The 16,465-nt window shown below is 35.4% G+C and overlaps 1 protein-coding gene across 1 annotated transcript in view; it reads left to right on the forward strand.

Moving 5' to 3' along the window:
• Positions 1–11,644, forward strand: part of LOC107299520 (transmembrane protein 45B) — a 17,445-nt gene extending 5,801 nt beyond the window's left edge. The window contains exons 2-6 of the mRNA XM_015828881.1: positions 3–21; positions 5,736–5,948; positions 6,732–6,916; positions 8,179–8,324; positions 9,194–11,644. Of these exons, the coding sequence (XP_015684367.1) occupies positions 3–21; positions 5,736–5,948; positions 6,732–6,916; positions 8,179–8,324; positions 9,194–9,287 (657 nt within the window). The 3' untranslated portion in view covers positions 9,288–11,644. The remainder of the gene's footprint in view (positions 1–2; positions 22–5,735; positions 5,949–6,731; positions 6,917–8,178; positions 8,325–9,193) is intronic.
• The last annotated feature ends 4,821 nt before the right edge of the window (positions 11,645–16,465 follow it).

The following is a 16,465-nucleotide window of genomic DNA, read 5'->3' on the forward strand; positions in this document are numbered from 1 at the left end:
AGGTTGTCTTTGCTCTTATTGGTAAGTTTATATTTTTTTTAAAAAAATATTATTCTAAATAAGTATAATTATGATTTAAAGTACCTTTAAAAGAAAAATGGATTTTAAAAAAATATTAAAGTTGAAGCTATTTATAGTAGTGTGTAGTATAGTAGATTCTATCTAGTGTTTATGGAGATTCTCAATCATCCAGCTCATGATTGTCCCAAAGGTGCTTTTTCAAGAGTTCTGAACAAGCTTCTTGGATGTGCCAGGGGAAAAATCCAGCAAAAACAAAGGCAGCACATCACAAAAGTCTCACTTTAGAATTCAGAGGTTCATTTTATTGAATTTAGAACACACATCAACAACCCATTGCAATGAGGACCAACATTGGACTAACCGTCATGACAGTGACGGCTAGAGGCCATGTGGCCATGAACCAGGACCACTCCCAAACTTTTATACCTTTCCACAGATGACCAGCTGAGCTTGCATTACCAAATTCTGTTCCTTGTACTTTCTGTTGACCATGTCTTTCCACATATACCTGTGTACATTTGAAACTTGCACCCATTTGTTACTTTCAGTTCCTTATTTCCCATGGATTCAACGTGTATGTTCTAAATATACATTTGAAACAAGCAACTTTGCAAAATTCTATTAAGCAAACGTCACCTTAGATTCCAAATATTTATTTAGCATTATGAAATAAGCTACAGTAAGAACTTTGGTTCAGTACAATCTTTTTACATGAGGCCTAACTTTAACTGCCTAGGCCTTTCTGTCCTAGAAAAGCTAAGGCACATATTTTCTCTTTTGACAGATGAGAAATGAAACTTCTTCAAGGAAAAACAAAGAAAGTTTAGTTACCTCTTGAAAAAGCACCTTTGGGATTCTATCTAGTGTTGAATGTTGTTTCTCTGCACGCAGATCAGATTCAGTGACAAAACTGAATAACTAGCCTGTTTATTTTGTACCTTAATCTTTTTAAGAAATATACATCTCATTTGTAATTGTTATTATAATGCATTTTGGCTATAACTTTATTTAGAGTAGGATATTATTATATATTGGGGTTGTTATTTGATGGTTAGGTATGAATATCTTTTATATCTTAGCTTTTTTGTCAAACTGAAAGCAGAGATTATTTTATTATATAATTGTAGCTGTATCGAAGAGAGTTACAAGTAACCTTTTTTCTTTATGTTGTATTTGTTAATTTTTTGTATGCTACTTTTTGAACTTTTCCCATTGACCCTCCTTTCTACTTTTCCCTTTTTGTAATTTTATATTTTAACATTTTATCTCTAAAATTAATAAAAATTCTAATATACATAATGTAGAACTCCAAGAAAGAGTTAGATCTTTCAAGGAGAAAATGACCATATTGTAAGGTCCCAGTCCCTTACTTAAACTTGAGATACCATATCAATCTAATCAGATAACCCAAGCGGAGACTTCTTGATCAAGCAGCACTTTATTTGATCAAATTAATCAGCTGGTGTTGTGTCCTGAGCCTGCATCTTGCAGGCTCGGGACGTTGCAAGAGTCCCGGGCATTTGCAGAAGCTGCCCGGGACCAGACTGAGCGGCGCCGGCCTTGTGCGCATGCGCAAGGCGGGAAAAGCCCACCTCATGATTGGTTGAACTTGCCCAGGGATCAGAGGGTATAAATAGAGGCCTGCGTGCCTCTGCTCTGGTTGTTCGTAGAGTGAGCAAACAATAAAGACTTGTTGAAGATGAGTCGTCTCAAGCGCCATTATTCCCAGGACTTAACAGCTGGGTGGCCAACAATCTGGAACACTGGCAGAGTTACGAACACTGGCAGAAGTGCCACACCATAGAAAGTTGGTAGCATTGCTTTATAAACTTGTTAGCCAATGAAAATCAGACAACAGAACCATTACATCATAAAGAAGACATCAATCATTCCTGTACACTCCCTTATTCCCTTCTTCAGTATATCCCATCCATGTGCATGTTTCCCAAGCTTGCATGAGATTTCCCTCGTGCAAAAGCTTATTACAAAAAGCAAGAAAGCAACAGTTAGACAAAACAATTTCCCTTTGTTCCAGAACCCTTCATTCCCCCCTTTATTTTTGTAACAAAATGCTTTCTGTTACTTGATGACCAATGATGTATATTCCTTTGTTATTATGGTGATAATCAGGACCTTGGCTAGCTTATGGGGTTTATCACTACTTACAGAGGATGCTATGACCTTCATCCCTGAGATGGTAGAAGTAACTGTTCTTTGGATAACAGGAATCAAAGATGGCAAAACCAAAAGACCTCTAAATGCTAACATAACCAGAAAATTTTCCCTTCGCCAATCACCAAAGATCTCTCCAAACCAGCTTGTGTCCATGGCAGCTGTCCAGGTTTCCGAAGAAGCTGGATATATTTCCTCTACACATACAGGCAGCAACATGTAAAAGGAAAGCCATACCCCCCCCCTTTAATTTTGTAGTGTTATTTTAACCAATTAATTTTCTTTATCTTTCTGTACGTGTACTTCTTGCCTTGGGCTAATGGAGGTTCCTGCGCAAGCATAGTATAGAGAAGCAAAACAGCATTATGTTATTTTAAATGCCCTTGATTTGTAATAATTTCTCTTTTTTTTAATTTTTTATTGATTTTTCAATTAAAAACAATAACATAAATATGATGCATTTAATCACAATATCAACCAAGAAAATAACACTACTCAATACATTCATGGAAGTGTCCGGTGTCCCCCCCCTGCACCCCCCTCTTTCACTTTCCACACCTTCCTCCCCCCAAACCTACAACCTCTCCTCCTTCCTCCTTCTCTACCTACTTCCCTTCCTCTCTCAACCATCCCGTCTGGTGCAGTTGGGGTATCCACCGGGCACCTCCTCAAAAAATCACATATAAATCTACAAAACATCAATTTATATACATCTATCTATTCCCTTTCCCCCCTCCCCCCCCAGGACTTCCCAGAGCTGAACCAGGAAGTAAGCACACAATAATCCAATTCTATCCAAAGCTACTCATTATTACAACACACTAGTATAAACTTACTGTGACTCTAAAATAACATTAAAATTCATACAAATTTTATAAATATAACAATATTTGTTTTTGTGTATATATGTATATAAAAAAATTTTTTTAATCAAAAGCTACATGATAATTATTCAGTTCATATTTTCTCTAAATATAATCTATCCATCTTCTCCATATTGAGATAAATTTCTCCTGAGAATGATCCTTCAGGTATGCGGATATTTTTGCCATCTCCGCAAAATACGATACCTTCTGTCTCCAATCATCCATAGTTGGTAACGTCTTCTTTTTCCAATTTTGAGCAACTAATGTCCTTGCTGCTGTTATACAATACAACATCAATTTCATTTCTTTTTGATCCAAATTATCCATAATACTCAATAGAAATAACTGCGGTGTGAATTTTATCTTTTTCTTAAAAATCTGTTGGATATTCCACCAAATCTTAATCCAAAAGGCTTTAACATCTCTACATGTCCACCAAATATGATAATAAGTTGCATCCATATTATCACATCTCCAACATTTTGGTTGCAAATTCGGATACATGCAAGACAATTTTTGGGGATCCAAATGCCATCTATAAAACATTTTATAAAAGTTTTCCCTTAAATTCTGTGCTTGGGTGAACTTGACATTTCTTACCCAAATTACTTCCCAAGTTTCTAACATTATTGGTTCTTGAATATTTTGTGCCCATTTAATCATACAATCTTTAACTAGTTCTGTTTCCGAATCAATTTCTATCAAAACACTATATATTCTCCTAATATGGGCTCTACTTTGATCTTTAATCTGTTTTATCAAGTTCACATCTTCTAAAGTTAAACCCAATTTTTTATCTATATGCCATCTATCAACCAACTGACAATATAAGAGCCAGGACTGGAGTACCTTATCCTGTCTTAACTCATCCAATGATTTAATTTGCCAGTCCTGTCCTCTTAACATAAGTAGATCTTTATAAACAATTCCTTCTAATTTTACACCCCTTACAATTCCTTGTATGGCATGTTCCGGAATAGCCCACATTGGAATTTTTAAATTTACCTTACAAGAATACTTTTTCCAAACTCTCAAAAGTGCAACTCTTAAAATATGAGATTTAAAAATACGATCCATTTTCTTATCAAAAAATAAGTAAGCATGATTTGTAATAATTTCTAATACAGATTACAGTCTAACAATTCTATTCAACATACAAACAAGAGTCCAATAACTTATACATTCCATCTTCTTGCTAAGTAGTAGGTCCACCTGGGGCAGTTCAGTTGAGGGTGGCATCTGTTAGATTGGTCCATAAGGTAGACAGTTGGGGAATGTTTGCCATGGGAGTTTGGGGTTGGGCCGAAACAGTGGTAATCCACCAAAAGGATACTGAGGTGCTCATCAACAAGAGATGGTCACACCTAAGTCTCCCCAAGGTTTTTACCAGAACATTCTCTTTTTAAAACAGAGGCTTCCCACTATGGAAGTGGTCAGAGTCTACATGTTGGGTCTATTGGTGGCTTTTCCAGTGATATTTTGACTAATTAGGGCAGTAAAATTTATTTCACGTGCTTCCCAAGGCCATTGTTCACCCATGCTAGTACCCACACACAGATAACAGTTAGTTACATTTAGAGATGAAGCAACCTCCATTCTCAGATGAGTATTGCTTGGCATGATGAATGAATTCAGCTGGTTGTGGTTTATTCAAAAACAATAAGTAAAAAAATCATTACATAAAATGATCTGTGAACTTAGAGATTGTCTTAGTTACAAAGCATAGTTCCATTCTTATCCCAGTTCTTGGTAGCCAATGTCCCTACAATTAGGCAGGGTAAAGCAACGGTATAGATGTGAGGGTGATCTGTCTGTGGCATCTGTCATCCCATTGATTGCCATGGTTGATTCAATTGATCTGGCTAGCTAGGTGGGTATCCTCTTCCTCACTCATAGTTCCATTTTCATCCCTCCTGAAGCTGTGTGCTCAGTGAAAGAGGATGACCATCCCAGATAGAAGGAGTGTAGTAATCTTTGGTCAAGGATATATGTGGTGAAACCAGTGGCAAGCCTTGACCATTTCTCTTGGGCTTATCCAACTGTCCCTATCTGTTGGAAAATAGAACTTTGCCACATAGTCCATCCAGCACCTCCACAACCAACCTCTTCCACTGATGTTAGTTCACCATTATAGCTGACATAAGATTCAGGTGACCATCCAAATATTTTAGGAATACTATAGCAAAATATCTTGGGTGACTCCTGTCAATGTAATTTAAACATGAAATACACTTTATAAATATAAGCATGCAATGAATTTCACAGACTTGGTGCTATGGTCTGTGATTTGTTCACATTATAGGTATTGCATAGAACTGGAGATGTTGTGACATTTATTTCAAAAAATGAAAATGTGCAAAATAGAGTATGAATGTTTCCAGACAGACCACTACCAGTGAAGTATGTTTTGCAGTGTCATTTTTTCTCTATATGATTTTATACATGGTAAGAAAAAATATGGAGGATATGATAAGAGAATGTGAGAAGTTTTACAAATAAAATATGTTATTTATGGAGCCACTTAAATTTTATTTCTGAAGCAGGCCTATTGCACAGTAGCACTCTTAGCTGGAAGCAGCTTAATATCCATTAGATAAAATAATAATTTGATTATTTTTTTTGCATAATAGCAAAAAAAAAAAGGTTGCCTGCGTATCCCTTTGTTATTTTATACAGGTATGATGGCAGAGCAGTTTGTTCCTGATGGACCTCATTTGAAGCTATATAATTATGAAAAAAAGCAGTGGAATTACTTAATGAATTGGCAGCATGCAACCATGTACCTCTTCTATGGCATCTCAGGACTAGTGGACATTGTGACTCACAGCACAAATATATTACCTGAGGCCTTAGACCGAATGATGCTCTCACTTGCTGTTTTTGTGGAAGGTGAGCTTATGGTATTTCACTGCACTGTTTATGTAGAAAAGTTTTCTGAACCCAAATGAAAAAGAATAGACTAAATTTATCTATTAAGGTAACTATGTCATGTAATCAATATGAGAAAGGAAACAGAAATAGGGAACAAAAATAGATATTTAAAGACTATGAAATAATGAATTAATAAGCATGTTTTAATAAGCATCTATTTATTAGTGATACATGCAAAGTGGAAGATTTGTTTTATTTAAAGAGATTAAGAATTCATTATGTTTGAAATAATTTAACATTACTATCTGAGGATAAATTATGTTTAAAGAGATGAAACAAAAATCACTGTATAGTAAGTACTTTAAAGGATGTTGTTTAATATATTAATCATGTAAACAACCGAAAATCTTCCACAGTAGCAGTCCTGAATTACATTATCTAGCATCTGCTTAAAGAATATGGCTCAAGTAAATAGATTGTGTTATTTATTTGTTTGTTTATTTATTTATTAAACGTTATACAAAGTTAAATACAACATCCTTCTGCAAATTTGAATGCATACATCCTATATATGTTTAAACATTCAAAATAAGAACATCATGACTCAAGGCACTTGTACTTTATAATTCCTGTGGTGGCAATAACAGCTTCCAAAGGTTTTTTATATAACCTGCTAAGACTCTTTGGAATTAAATACATACCGGTAGTTTGCATGACACAAAACCCAAAGGTTTTTTAGCAGCAATCATGTATGAAACCTGCAGAATAAAAAGTAGTTGACTTCTCATTCCCTTTCAACAGGTTTTCTATTTTATTATCACATCCATGGGCGTTCCATGTTAGATTTTCATGTTCATCAGTTACTTTTAATAACTATCTTTGGAGGTGCCATCTGCATATTCTTGGAAGTCTTTTTCCACAATAGCATTGTTCTTGAGATGTTCCGAACAAGTCTTTGCATATTGCAAGGAAGTTGGTTCTGGCAGGTGAGTAAATATATATTTTTTTCTTCTTGATGCATTTAAAAAAAATCTTTTGAGATTAGAACCAGGATCAGCAAATGAGATTCTCCAAATAGCTGCTGAACACTTACTGGATACCAGCTTATTCACTGCTTCAACCTGTCTCTGCTTCTCTTTATCTGCTAAGGTGACTGCAGTGTAATGATATTGGAGATTACTCTGCATTATTGTAAATATTGCATGACTGGTATGTAATACCTGATTCACACTTTCCCCTGTCCAAAACAAGTTCTTCATCTCGGACCATCGTCCCCTGCTTATCATCATCCCAACTACCTTGACCTGTCTCTTTAGTCCCTAATAAGGTCAGCAAGCGTATTTTTAAGATAGTCAAGAATGCTTCAGCACTACTGACTATATGGGAAAAAAGGATGTCAACCAAAGAAATGTAGCCTACCTCAGCCTTAAGCTATAATAAAGAACACACAAAGCAGAAAGGAAATTTTATAACTGTATGTATTCATGGCAATTTATATAGCCATCCTTTCTAAAACAATGTAGGATGATAACTAAAAAAGAAACGAACTTAAAATATAATTGGACACAAAGCAGTTTTCACCAAAGGCAATTCAAGATTTGAAACAGCCACCCCAGATAGCTCTACAAATCCTCCTGACCCAATGCCTGGGTCTTCAAAGCATTACCTAAAAGCAGGAAAATTTGGGGGCATGTGGATCTGGAGGGGGATGCTATTACACAGGGTAAACCAGCTTGAGAAAAGGCATGTTAGGTATGAATGACCAGACCACATGTGTAAAGTGTAAACTAGATATTTTATTGTTCTATGCTAATTTCACAGGAATCTTATCAGACGGCAGTTTGCCCCTGAGAAAGACTAGATAAAATCCAACAACATTCAAGAAGTCAGGCCTTGCCTCTTGTGTTTACTTAATGACTCCAAACTAATTACCAGTTTGACCCCTCATGACTGAGATAGCCGCTCTCCAACAGCTCCCCAAATCTGAGTATATTATCCCAAATTGGGTAAAATGTGCTTTTCTTTGGGTAATGACACACAAACCCATTATCCAATCACAACTGGGACATTTAAATAAGGACTTTCTGATAGGCAGTTTTGTTTAATAAAGGAAAAAGTTTGGAAAGCACTAGTTTAAGAGATGGGCCCTGAAGCATGGAACCCTACCAGATCTTATTGAAAAGCAGATATACAGTAATTGGAGAGAGGTAATCCCAGTATTTCTAATGCCCTTTTCTTTTTTTTACAGATTGGATTTGTCCTTTACCCTCCAAGTGGAAGTCCAGAATGGAACCAAGTGGATCACAGTAATATCATGTTTCTCACCATGTGCTATTGCTGGCATTATGCAATTATACTTCTTATCATGGCAGTCAATTATATTCTAATCAGCTGGTAAGTGAATATTATTGGTATTCTAAAGAACTTCACTTAAATGTCAAGAATTTCACACTTTATTTAAAATCTCCATTTATTCAAAAATAGGTACTCCAATTGGATAGGAATGAAAAATTATAGTAGTTTACAGATGCAATGGCATTCAACCTATAACTTTTGAAATACACAATTGTTCCTTGATGCCTGCATAGAAATTGCAAACAAATTGCATATGTACAGTTGTATACATAAAACTGTGTATACAATTATATACACAGTTATATAAAAGCTGTTCATACTAGTGCTGGAAGAATGTCAACTCTTTAATTTCTTACTGAGATTCTTTTAGTTAGCTTTTTTATTTTGATATCTATGTAGTCATTCAGCTCAGCACACAGGTTTGGAAGACCTTACTATTTAATACTTTGATTTTGCCTATTATTTTTGTTGTTTTATAATCTAATATTCCCAACAGGTTGTACTTCTTTGAGATTAGAATATAAGGACAAAATCAAAGGACAAAAACATATCGAGACAGCAGATTAAGCCATGCATTGGATTTCATATATCATAGATCTACATGACACAGATTATAATATATTAACTGGATGTCACTGGACATAATACCCTAGTGATGTTAAACATTAAGAATGAAGAGTGCGTCTATCCATCCATATAATTTATTGGCCACACAATAATACTGGTATAATAAGAACAACTTTGGAAAAAGAAGGCTAAATATTGTAAAAACAGATGGAATAGTAGAGTTGGTTTTTGCATTCAGTGTGCCATCTTATGTAAAAATAACTATTCCTCTACTTAATCATTGATTAGCTTAGAATGTGTGATGGTTTGCATGAATTGTTCTTGTAACTTTTCTTCTCCAGGGTGGTTCGTACCAAAATAATGCAAGTCCCATCCATGGAAATCGGATTGCTGAAAACCTGTGAGCGAGAACAGGAGTCAGAAGATGAAATTTAATTCTACAGAAACATTTTCTCATAGTTCACTTTCTATTTTAGTATTTCTAGTCCCTAGTGATTCTATTTTTTTCATTATTTAGTCTTATACAATTTAAACATTAATTTATGAAAATGCCATTATGGCATTGTTTTTCTCAATTGAAGTAGAAACAGATGGCATTGTAGCATCTCAAATGAGAATCAGTTCTGGCTATTAACAAATGGTGGATCCACTCTTTCATTGTTCTTGGATAAAGTAAGAAATTTTCACATATTTTTCAAAAGCCAGATGCAATCCTAATGTAGCAGAAAATGGGATATATATTAAAATAGTAAAATGAATCAATTATACATTATCACTATTTATAAATATAAAGAATTTCTAGGATAGATTTCAAATTTATATTTGTAAATGTATTGCTTTGTTTCTTATTTTTTTATTTTTGTAATTATTTATTATAATTATAATAACCTAATAAGTATACAAAAAGCCAAATATTTTGTTTCAGCAAATAATGATGTCCACAAATTACTGTGTATATTACTTTGCATATGAGAATTACCTACAGCAGAGTTGGCTTATTTTTATAAAAAGAAGAAAAAAACTATGAGGTCAAATTATATATCAGATGATTTCTGTATTTTGAATTCATTCAGTGCAAAGAAGACTCACACTGTGTTTCAAATCCCTATTTTGCAATGACGCTTATGCAAACCTTGGAGAAGAGATTCACTGGGTTCAAGATTCACATTATGAAGCAATTTTCTCCAAGTCACTAAAGCACCTGTGCAAGGCACTTCTGGTGTGCGTGTCTATGTGTCCAAAAAGTCATGATTGTATTGCAACCATGCAATCACAGCCCACCCCTTTTTTATGTGTATCACAGAAAATTTTGCTGCACACAGACAGAGAAGTTATGAATCACTGTCAGATAGGATCACAGCTGGTATTTTTTGTGACATGAAGATAAGTATAGCCTTACAAAATGTGAAGAGGATTTGACTGACTGACTTGACAGTATGTTTTTGACAAATAAACCAAAAATTGTTATTTGTAAACAAATGCTAACATACCTTTGCAGTGTTGTAGGATGGTGAACATGTTTAGAATACTGTGTTTATACAGAGCCCAGAGCCTACATTTGCTTTTAGTAATATGTGATTGCTTAAACTGTTTTACTTTAAGTTTCAGTTCATGGGTATCTGTAGAGGCAGGGACAGTGACACAGTAAGCCATCACTCGTTGAAGCAAATGATGCAATGTGACATCCTTGTGTTCCATTATAATAATTTATATCATTACATCACCCTGTTCAAGATGCTTGTCTTTCAGTGAGTATTCCAGTTGGGAAATCCAGTCAAATATTGACCCAGCCTAAATATCAGATTGCCTTTTTTGTCCTTGGGTTCATGTTTACAAAGAGCTTCTATTCCCTGTATCTTTTCCCAGCCAGACTCTCTTTCCACCAGTCACTGTTAACTATCAACTGTAGCTCCTCTTCCACCATCACTCCCTACCCAGCCATGGGCAGCTACAGGCATTGCCTGAGTCACCTTCACCAAGTCAAAGATGTAAATTTTATTTATTTATTATTAAATTTTTATGTCGCTCATCTCACTGACACAGGTACCCTGGGCAAAGACTATACATCAGGGGTGTCAAACTGCCGGCCCGTGGGCCAGACGCGTCATCCGGAAGCTGCGCCCACCCCATTGCCGGCAATGGCAAAACCATCCCGATACGTTGCGCAATGTCACGTTGCAAGTTTGACATGTCTACTATACACCATAGGCTTGCTTATCTATGCTCTCTGTTAACACAGATAAAAAGCAATCAGTTGTAGGCAATCTTCCCTCTCTCCCCAATATATTAGTAGATGCCTTTTATCATTTCTCCAGTTTGGCATTTTAATATCATCTCTGCATATTGCGAGAAGGACTCTTTGCATGAATTCTATTTATCTGAAGTAATATGGCATGAAACAATGCTCAGGAAAGACTACAGGATATGTGCCTTTAGTTTTAACTTACAGTACATACTCAGGTTAGAATATCTAATTTGAGATAAAACATTTAAGAATGTTAATGTAATTAAAATATGTATATTATGTGTCTCTTTTTTTCAACAATTATACATTTGAAGAACTCTGTGGTTTTATATGTATATGGAATACAAAAATGGCCATATTCATTGCTATTTGAAATGCACTTTCTATGTACCAAATATTTGTTTTAAAACAAATTTTCTAATTCAGGAGTAAGGAGAATCCTCTCAGCTGATCACAGGTGGTTCAAGTCCTTTAAAATTATCAATAGTTATTAGGTTTTAATAATATTTCAATGTATTATAGTGTATGTTGAAATAAAAAGTTTTCGTTTATTTTGAAGTAAGCACAAATGTATGATATGAGCTACTTTTTATTCTAGAATCTATAGACCAATCTAAATATGTTTGTTCTAAAAATTGAATCTTATGACCTTTGGAAACAGCTGGTCATTTGTTGCTCAAGTGAGACTTCTGATTGATTTGTTGTATCTTTGTTTTCTTGACTATTACACTGCTTAGCATCTCTCTCAAACAATGGTCATGCCTCAAACAATGGTCATGTATCAATGTAAGAACAGGAGTTTAATATAGCTAGACATAATGGCATCCTGGAAGACATAGTTGCTATCTGTTTCAAATTCACTGCTCTCAAATTCACTGCAATCGGGCATTAGGCTAAAGAAAAGCATTGAGGATATCTCTCTTTTGTCTTCTCCTCATAGCATCTCCTAGCCAGGTGAGCATCATTGAAGACATCCATTAATATGGTAAAGAGAATGTTGTTATTCCAGAGATTCTATTACCTTAGGATTCCAGAGATTCTATTACCTTAGGATTCCAGAGATTCTATTACCTTAGGATTAAAACCAAGATATGTTGTATGCAAGAAATTCAGCTGCCTGATACACACTGCCCTTAATGACTTGGATCTATGCTATAGCCATTGGTTACTATGGAAGCCTGGATCCAGCTCATATAATATTTCATGCCATTATCGTATGAAAAAAGAGATGGCAAGAGTCAGTTCTGAGAAACAGAGTGAAAAAAAATCAAATCAGCCTTGAAGCTTTACAATCAGAAGCATCTGCAATCTCATGTCATGCTGCACTGCATCTTATACTGCCTATATCTGGATGCAGATTGTTCTAAAGATACATGTGAATCAAATTCAGAAAATATAAAAAGACTTTCTGAACCAGTACAACTACATACTTTAGGAGTGATACAGAAATGTAACAACTGCTTCTCTTAAAACATTACAGTTGTCTTCATCTAAGCATGAATTATATGCATTACTAGCTGTACCTGGCCACGCGTTGCTGTGGCTTAGTCTGGTAAAAGTGTGTGTTGCTTTTACGTCCAACAGATGGCACTGTTTTTCAAAAAAAGCATGTTTTTACCTGTCACAGGTGTGACATCTATATAATATAGGTATATAAAAACACGCGCGTATTCGAATGCAACGTTGTGTCAAAATTTCAAAGCAATCAGTGAAGAGCTTTTGGAGATTTAAGATTGTGAACAAACGAACATTTACATTTTTATTTATAGATTGGTGTGGAAATATAATTATAAAGGCTCAGGATTTACGTATTTGAATGCAATATTAAAGGCTTCTTAAAACAGATGTACATTTCAATTACATATATATATATACACATATATACATATACACATATACACATACACACACACACACACACACACACACACATATGTAATTAGTTTGCAATTATGAATTGATTACAAGTAGTCCTTGATTTATGTACTGGAGTCTGCCCATTACGGTCGTAAGTTGTGAAGGTAGTAAAATGTCTCATCATATGAGTGATATGATTTTACGATTTTTTTTGCACCATAGTTATTAAGTAAATCCATGGGCATTAAGAGAAGCCATTGTTCGCTATGGGACATTTTTGCAAAAACCTGCTTTTTTTTGGCAAAATTTTTGTAAATCATGATCATTTGACTGCAGGATGCTGCAAATGACTGTAAATGTGAGTGGGTTGCTGAGTGCCTGAAATGCAATGTCATGTGACTGCATGGGGAAGGGTGACATCAGAACTTCAGAACCTGATTACCTGTCATAACTTTAAACAGTTGCTAAGAGACCAGTCATAAGTTGAGGACTATTTTAACGCTACAAAAATTCTTTTAATGTTTTGGAGTTCCACTGCCATTTAGTGGACATGGATAAAGATGCTACCGGTATCCATTCAACTGTGTCAGATTCTTAGTGATTTTATGGATTAGCTCTCTCCACTTTTTTTGAGAATGCTTGGCTTCTCTCATTGTTCTATGCTCTGGCTGATGTTGGATTTGCAATTTCATGCTTTCGCTGCTTTGATCAATGTACGATTCTAGGAAAATGCATTTGATTTCTTCACCATCAATTGGTATTTTAATATTTCCATTTCTCACAGTGATCATGAGCTTGGTCTTTTTGAGGTTCAAAAAAAGGCCAAATTTCTCACTTTCTTTTTTAATCCTTTTGATCAGATGTTTCAGCCTTTTTTTGCTTCTTAAGAGAATTGTGTTGTCAGTATATCAAAGATTGCTAATGTTCCTTCCTTCAATATTTACTCTAATTTTTTTAATTTTCAAGTTCTAGCTTCCTCATGATCACTATAGTATATAGGCTGAATAAGAACGATGGAAGAATGCAACCTCACTATATTTCTTTTCCTACTCTGAAGCCATCAATGGATGTGGTGTTGCATAGTATCTTTCAATATAAGTGGCTACCCCAACTTGTCCAAATGTGTTGTCCCCCCAGATCTTCTAAGCTCTCCATTGCTTGTCACGATTGACACAAAGCCTTTCTTGTAGTCAATAAAGCAGGTGTATATGTTATTTTGATATTCTTGATATTTTCCCATAATCCAATGTAGGTTTGCAATATAATTACAGATGCCATGATCCGTACTAAAGCCAGCTTGAACATCCCATTATTGAAAACATTTTCTCAATTGGGGATTGCAGGAAAAGAGATACACAATAGAGCAAACATTTGCACAATGCCTTTCATTTAGACTAAATCAAGCTCAAAAGATAGAATATATGGGATCTTGTTTAGAATATTAATTATTCTAATTATTATTTATTTAGAATAAATAATTACATGGAACTATTCTAAATAATTATTTAGAATAATAGTTTAAATAAACAAAGCAAACAACTTGCTATTTCCTGAAAAAAAATCAGGATTTTGCCTAGGAAGAACAAATATTTTTACTAGAAAGGAAATTTTATAAAAGCATGATCTAAAGTAGCCTTATAGGCTACAGATGAATGTGCTGAGCAGCTGAAACTACTGCCAAAAAAGCCAATGCAGTCCTTGGCTGCATCAACAGAGAGATGGCGTCAGAACAATGAGAAGTGATAGTGTCATTTAGTGAGACCACACTTAGAATATTGTGTCCAATCCTGGTCACCATGATACAAAAAAAAATGTCGAGACCCTGGAAAGTGTGCGGAGAAAAACAATAAAGATGATAAAGGGCCTGAAGGCTAAATCATATGATGAATGGTTGAGGTATGGAAGCTTGGTATATCTAGCTTATGAAAGAGAAGGATTGGAGGGGACATAATAATTGTCTTCCAGTACATGGGGGGCATGTCACAAAGAAAATGGGATTGATGTATTCTCTAAGGCAGGGCTTTTCAACCTTTTCACAGATTGTACCACTTTTAGATCATGACAATATTCGAGTACCACCAATGCTTAGAAAGGTGTCAAAAACTTGATGACTTAAAAAAGGGGAATTTTGGACTTTACTGATTAGATTGATTTTTTGTTATAGAAATGGCTAGTTTATACTATTATGGAAAAGTAAAAAGTTGAGGTTTGATGTTAATGCTTCATTCTACTGCAATAGAGGAAGCTCCAAGTCAATACCTTTTCTTTTCTTTTTCTCTTCTCCCGCTCACTTTTCTTTCCCTTTTTCCTCCCCACTGTTTCCTACTATTTGCTTTTGTATTTTTGTATTTTATTCTATAATTTAATAAAATGTTACAAACCATTTTTAAAAAAGGAAAAAAGTACCGATTTTACTCCTTCTTTTATAACCTCTCTTGTCTCCCCCTCCTCCTTTTATATCCTCTCCTCTCTCCCCCCTCCTTTTATATCCTCTCTTCTCTCCCCCTCTTCCTCCTTTTATATACTCTCCCCCCTCCTCCTTTTATATTCTCTCCTCTCTCCCCCCTCCTCCTCCTTTTCTCTTTTGGGTACACTGGAAGCTTCAATCAGTTGGAGCTGTGCATGCCAATACTGGGCTCTCAGCAGAGTCCCGGCAACACCACAGCTCCAGATGACTCTTCTCCAGGCCTCTTTGGCGCTGCCACCACTTCAGTTCATCCACTTTTACCCTTTTTTTACAATGCTTTTCAACCTGTCATATGCATACCACCTGCCAGGTGCTGAAGTACTACCAGTGGTACATGTAACGTGAGTTGAAAAGCCCTGCTCTAAGGCACCAGAGAGCAAGAGAAGAAGTAATGGGCAGACGCTTGTTAAAGAGAGATTCAACTTAGAAGTAAGGAAGAATTTTCTGACAGTAAGAACAATTAATCAATGGAATAGCTTGCCTCCTGAGGTTGTGGGTGCTCTATCGCTGAAGGTTTCCAAAAATAGGCTGGACAACCATTTGATGGGGTTGAACTAGAAGACCTCCAAGGTCCCTTCCAGCTCTATGATTCTGTGACTAATGCTGCCCAGACATTCACTGATGCCATTTCTAAACATTTCAGCAACTACAATTCCCTAGTGGGGTCCAAATCTGCTCAAAACAGCAATAATTAATAGCAATAATAGTAAACATTATTACAATTATTTATTTTAGCAAAAAAGAAAATAACAAAAGCAAAACTATATTTGTAATTTTTCCATAATATACTAAAATGCCTGAATGATATTCTAATATGCGAAAACCATAATTCAACACTGAAACAGCCATCTAAAGTGATTATCCATTAATACGATGTCACTACTAAAGAGGCCTTTGCCCAAGTGGTCATTCACCTTGCTCCATTTAGCAAGACACCGGAAGTATAGCCTCAGGTTGCTCTTGCACATGTATCCAGTCCATCAACATTTTTAGGGACTTGTCTCTTTTAACAAACTCTCTCTGGCATGCTAGAAAAGAAATGTG

Source organism: Protobothrops mucrosquamatus, unplaced genomic scaffold, assembly GCF_001527695.2.
Source record: "Protobothrops mucrosquamatus isolate PMUCROS unplaced genomic scaffold, P.Mucros_1.0 scaffold5057, whole genome shotgun sequence".
Taxonomy (NCBI): domain Eukaryota; kingdom Metazoa; phylum Chordata; class Lepidosauria; order Squamata; family Viperidae; genus Protobothrops; species Protobothrops mucrosquamatus.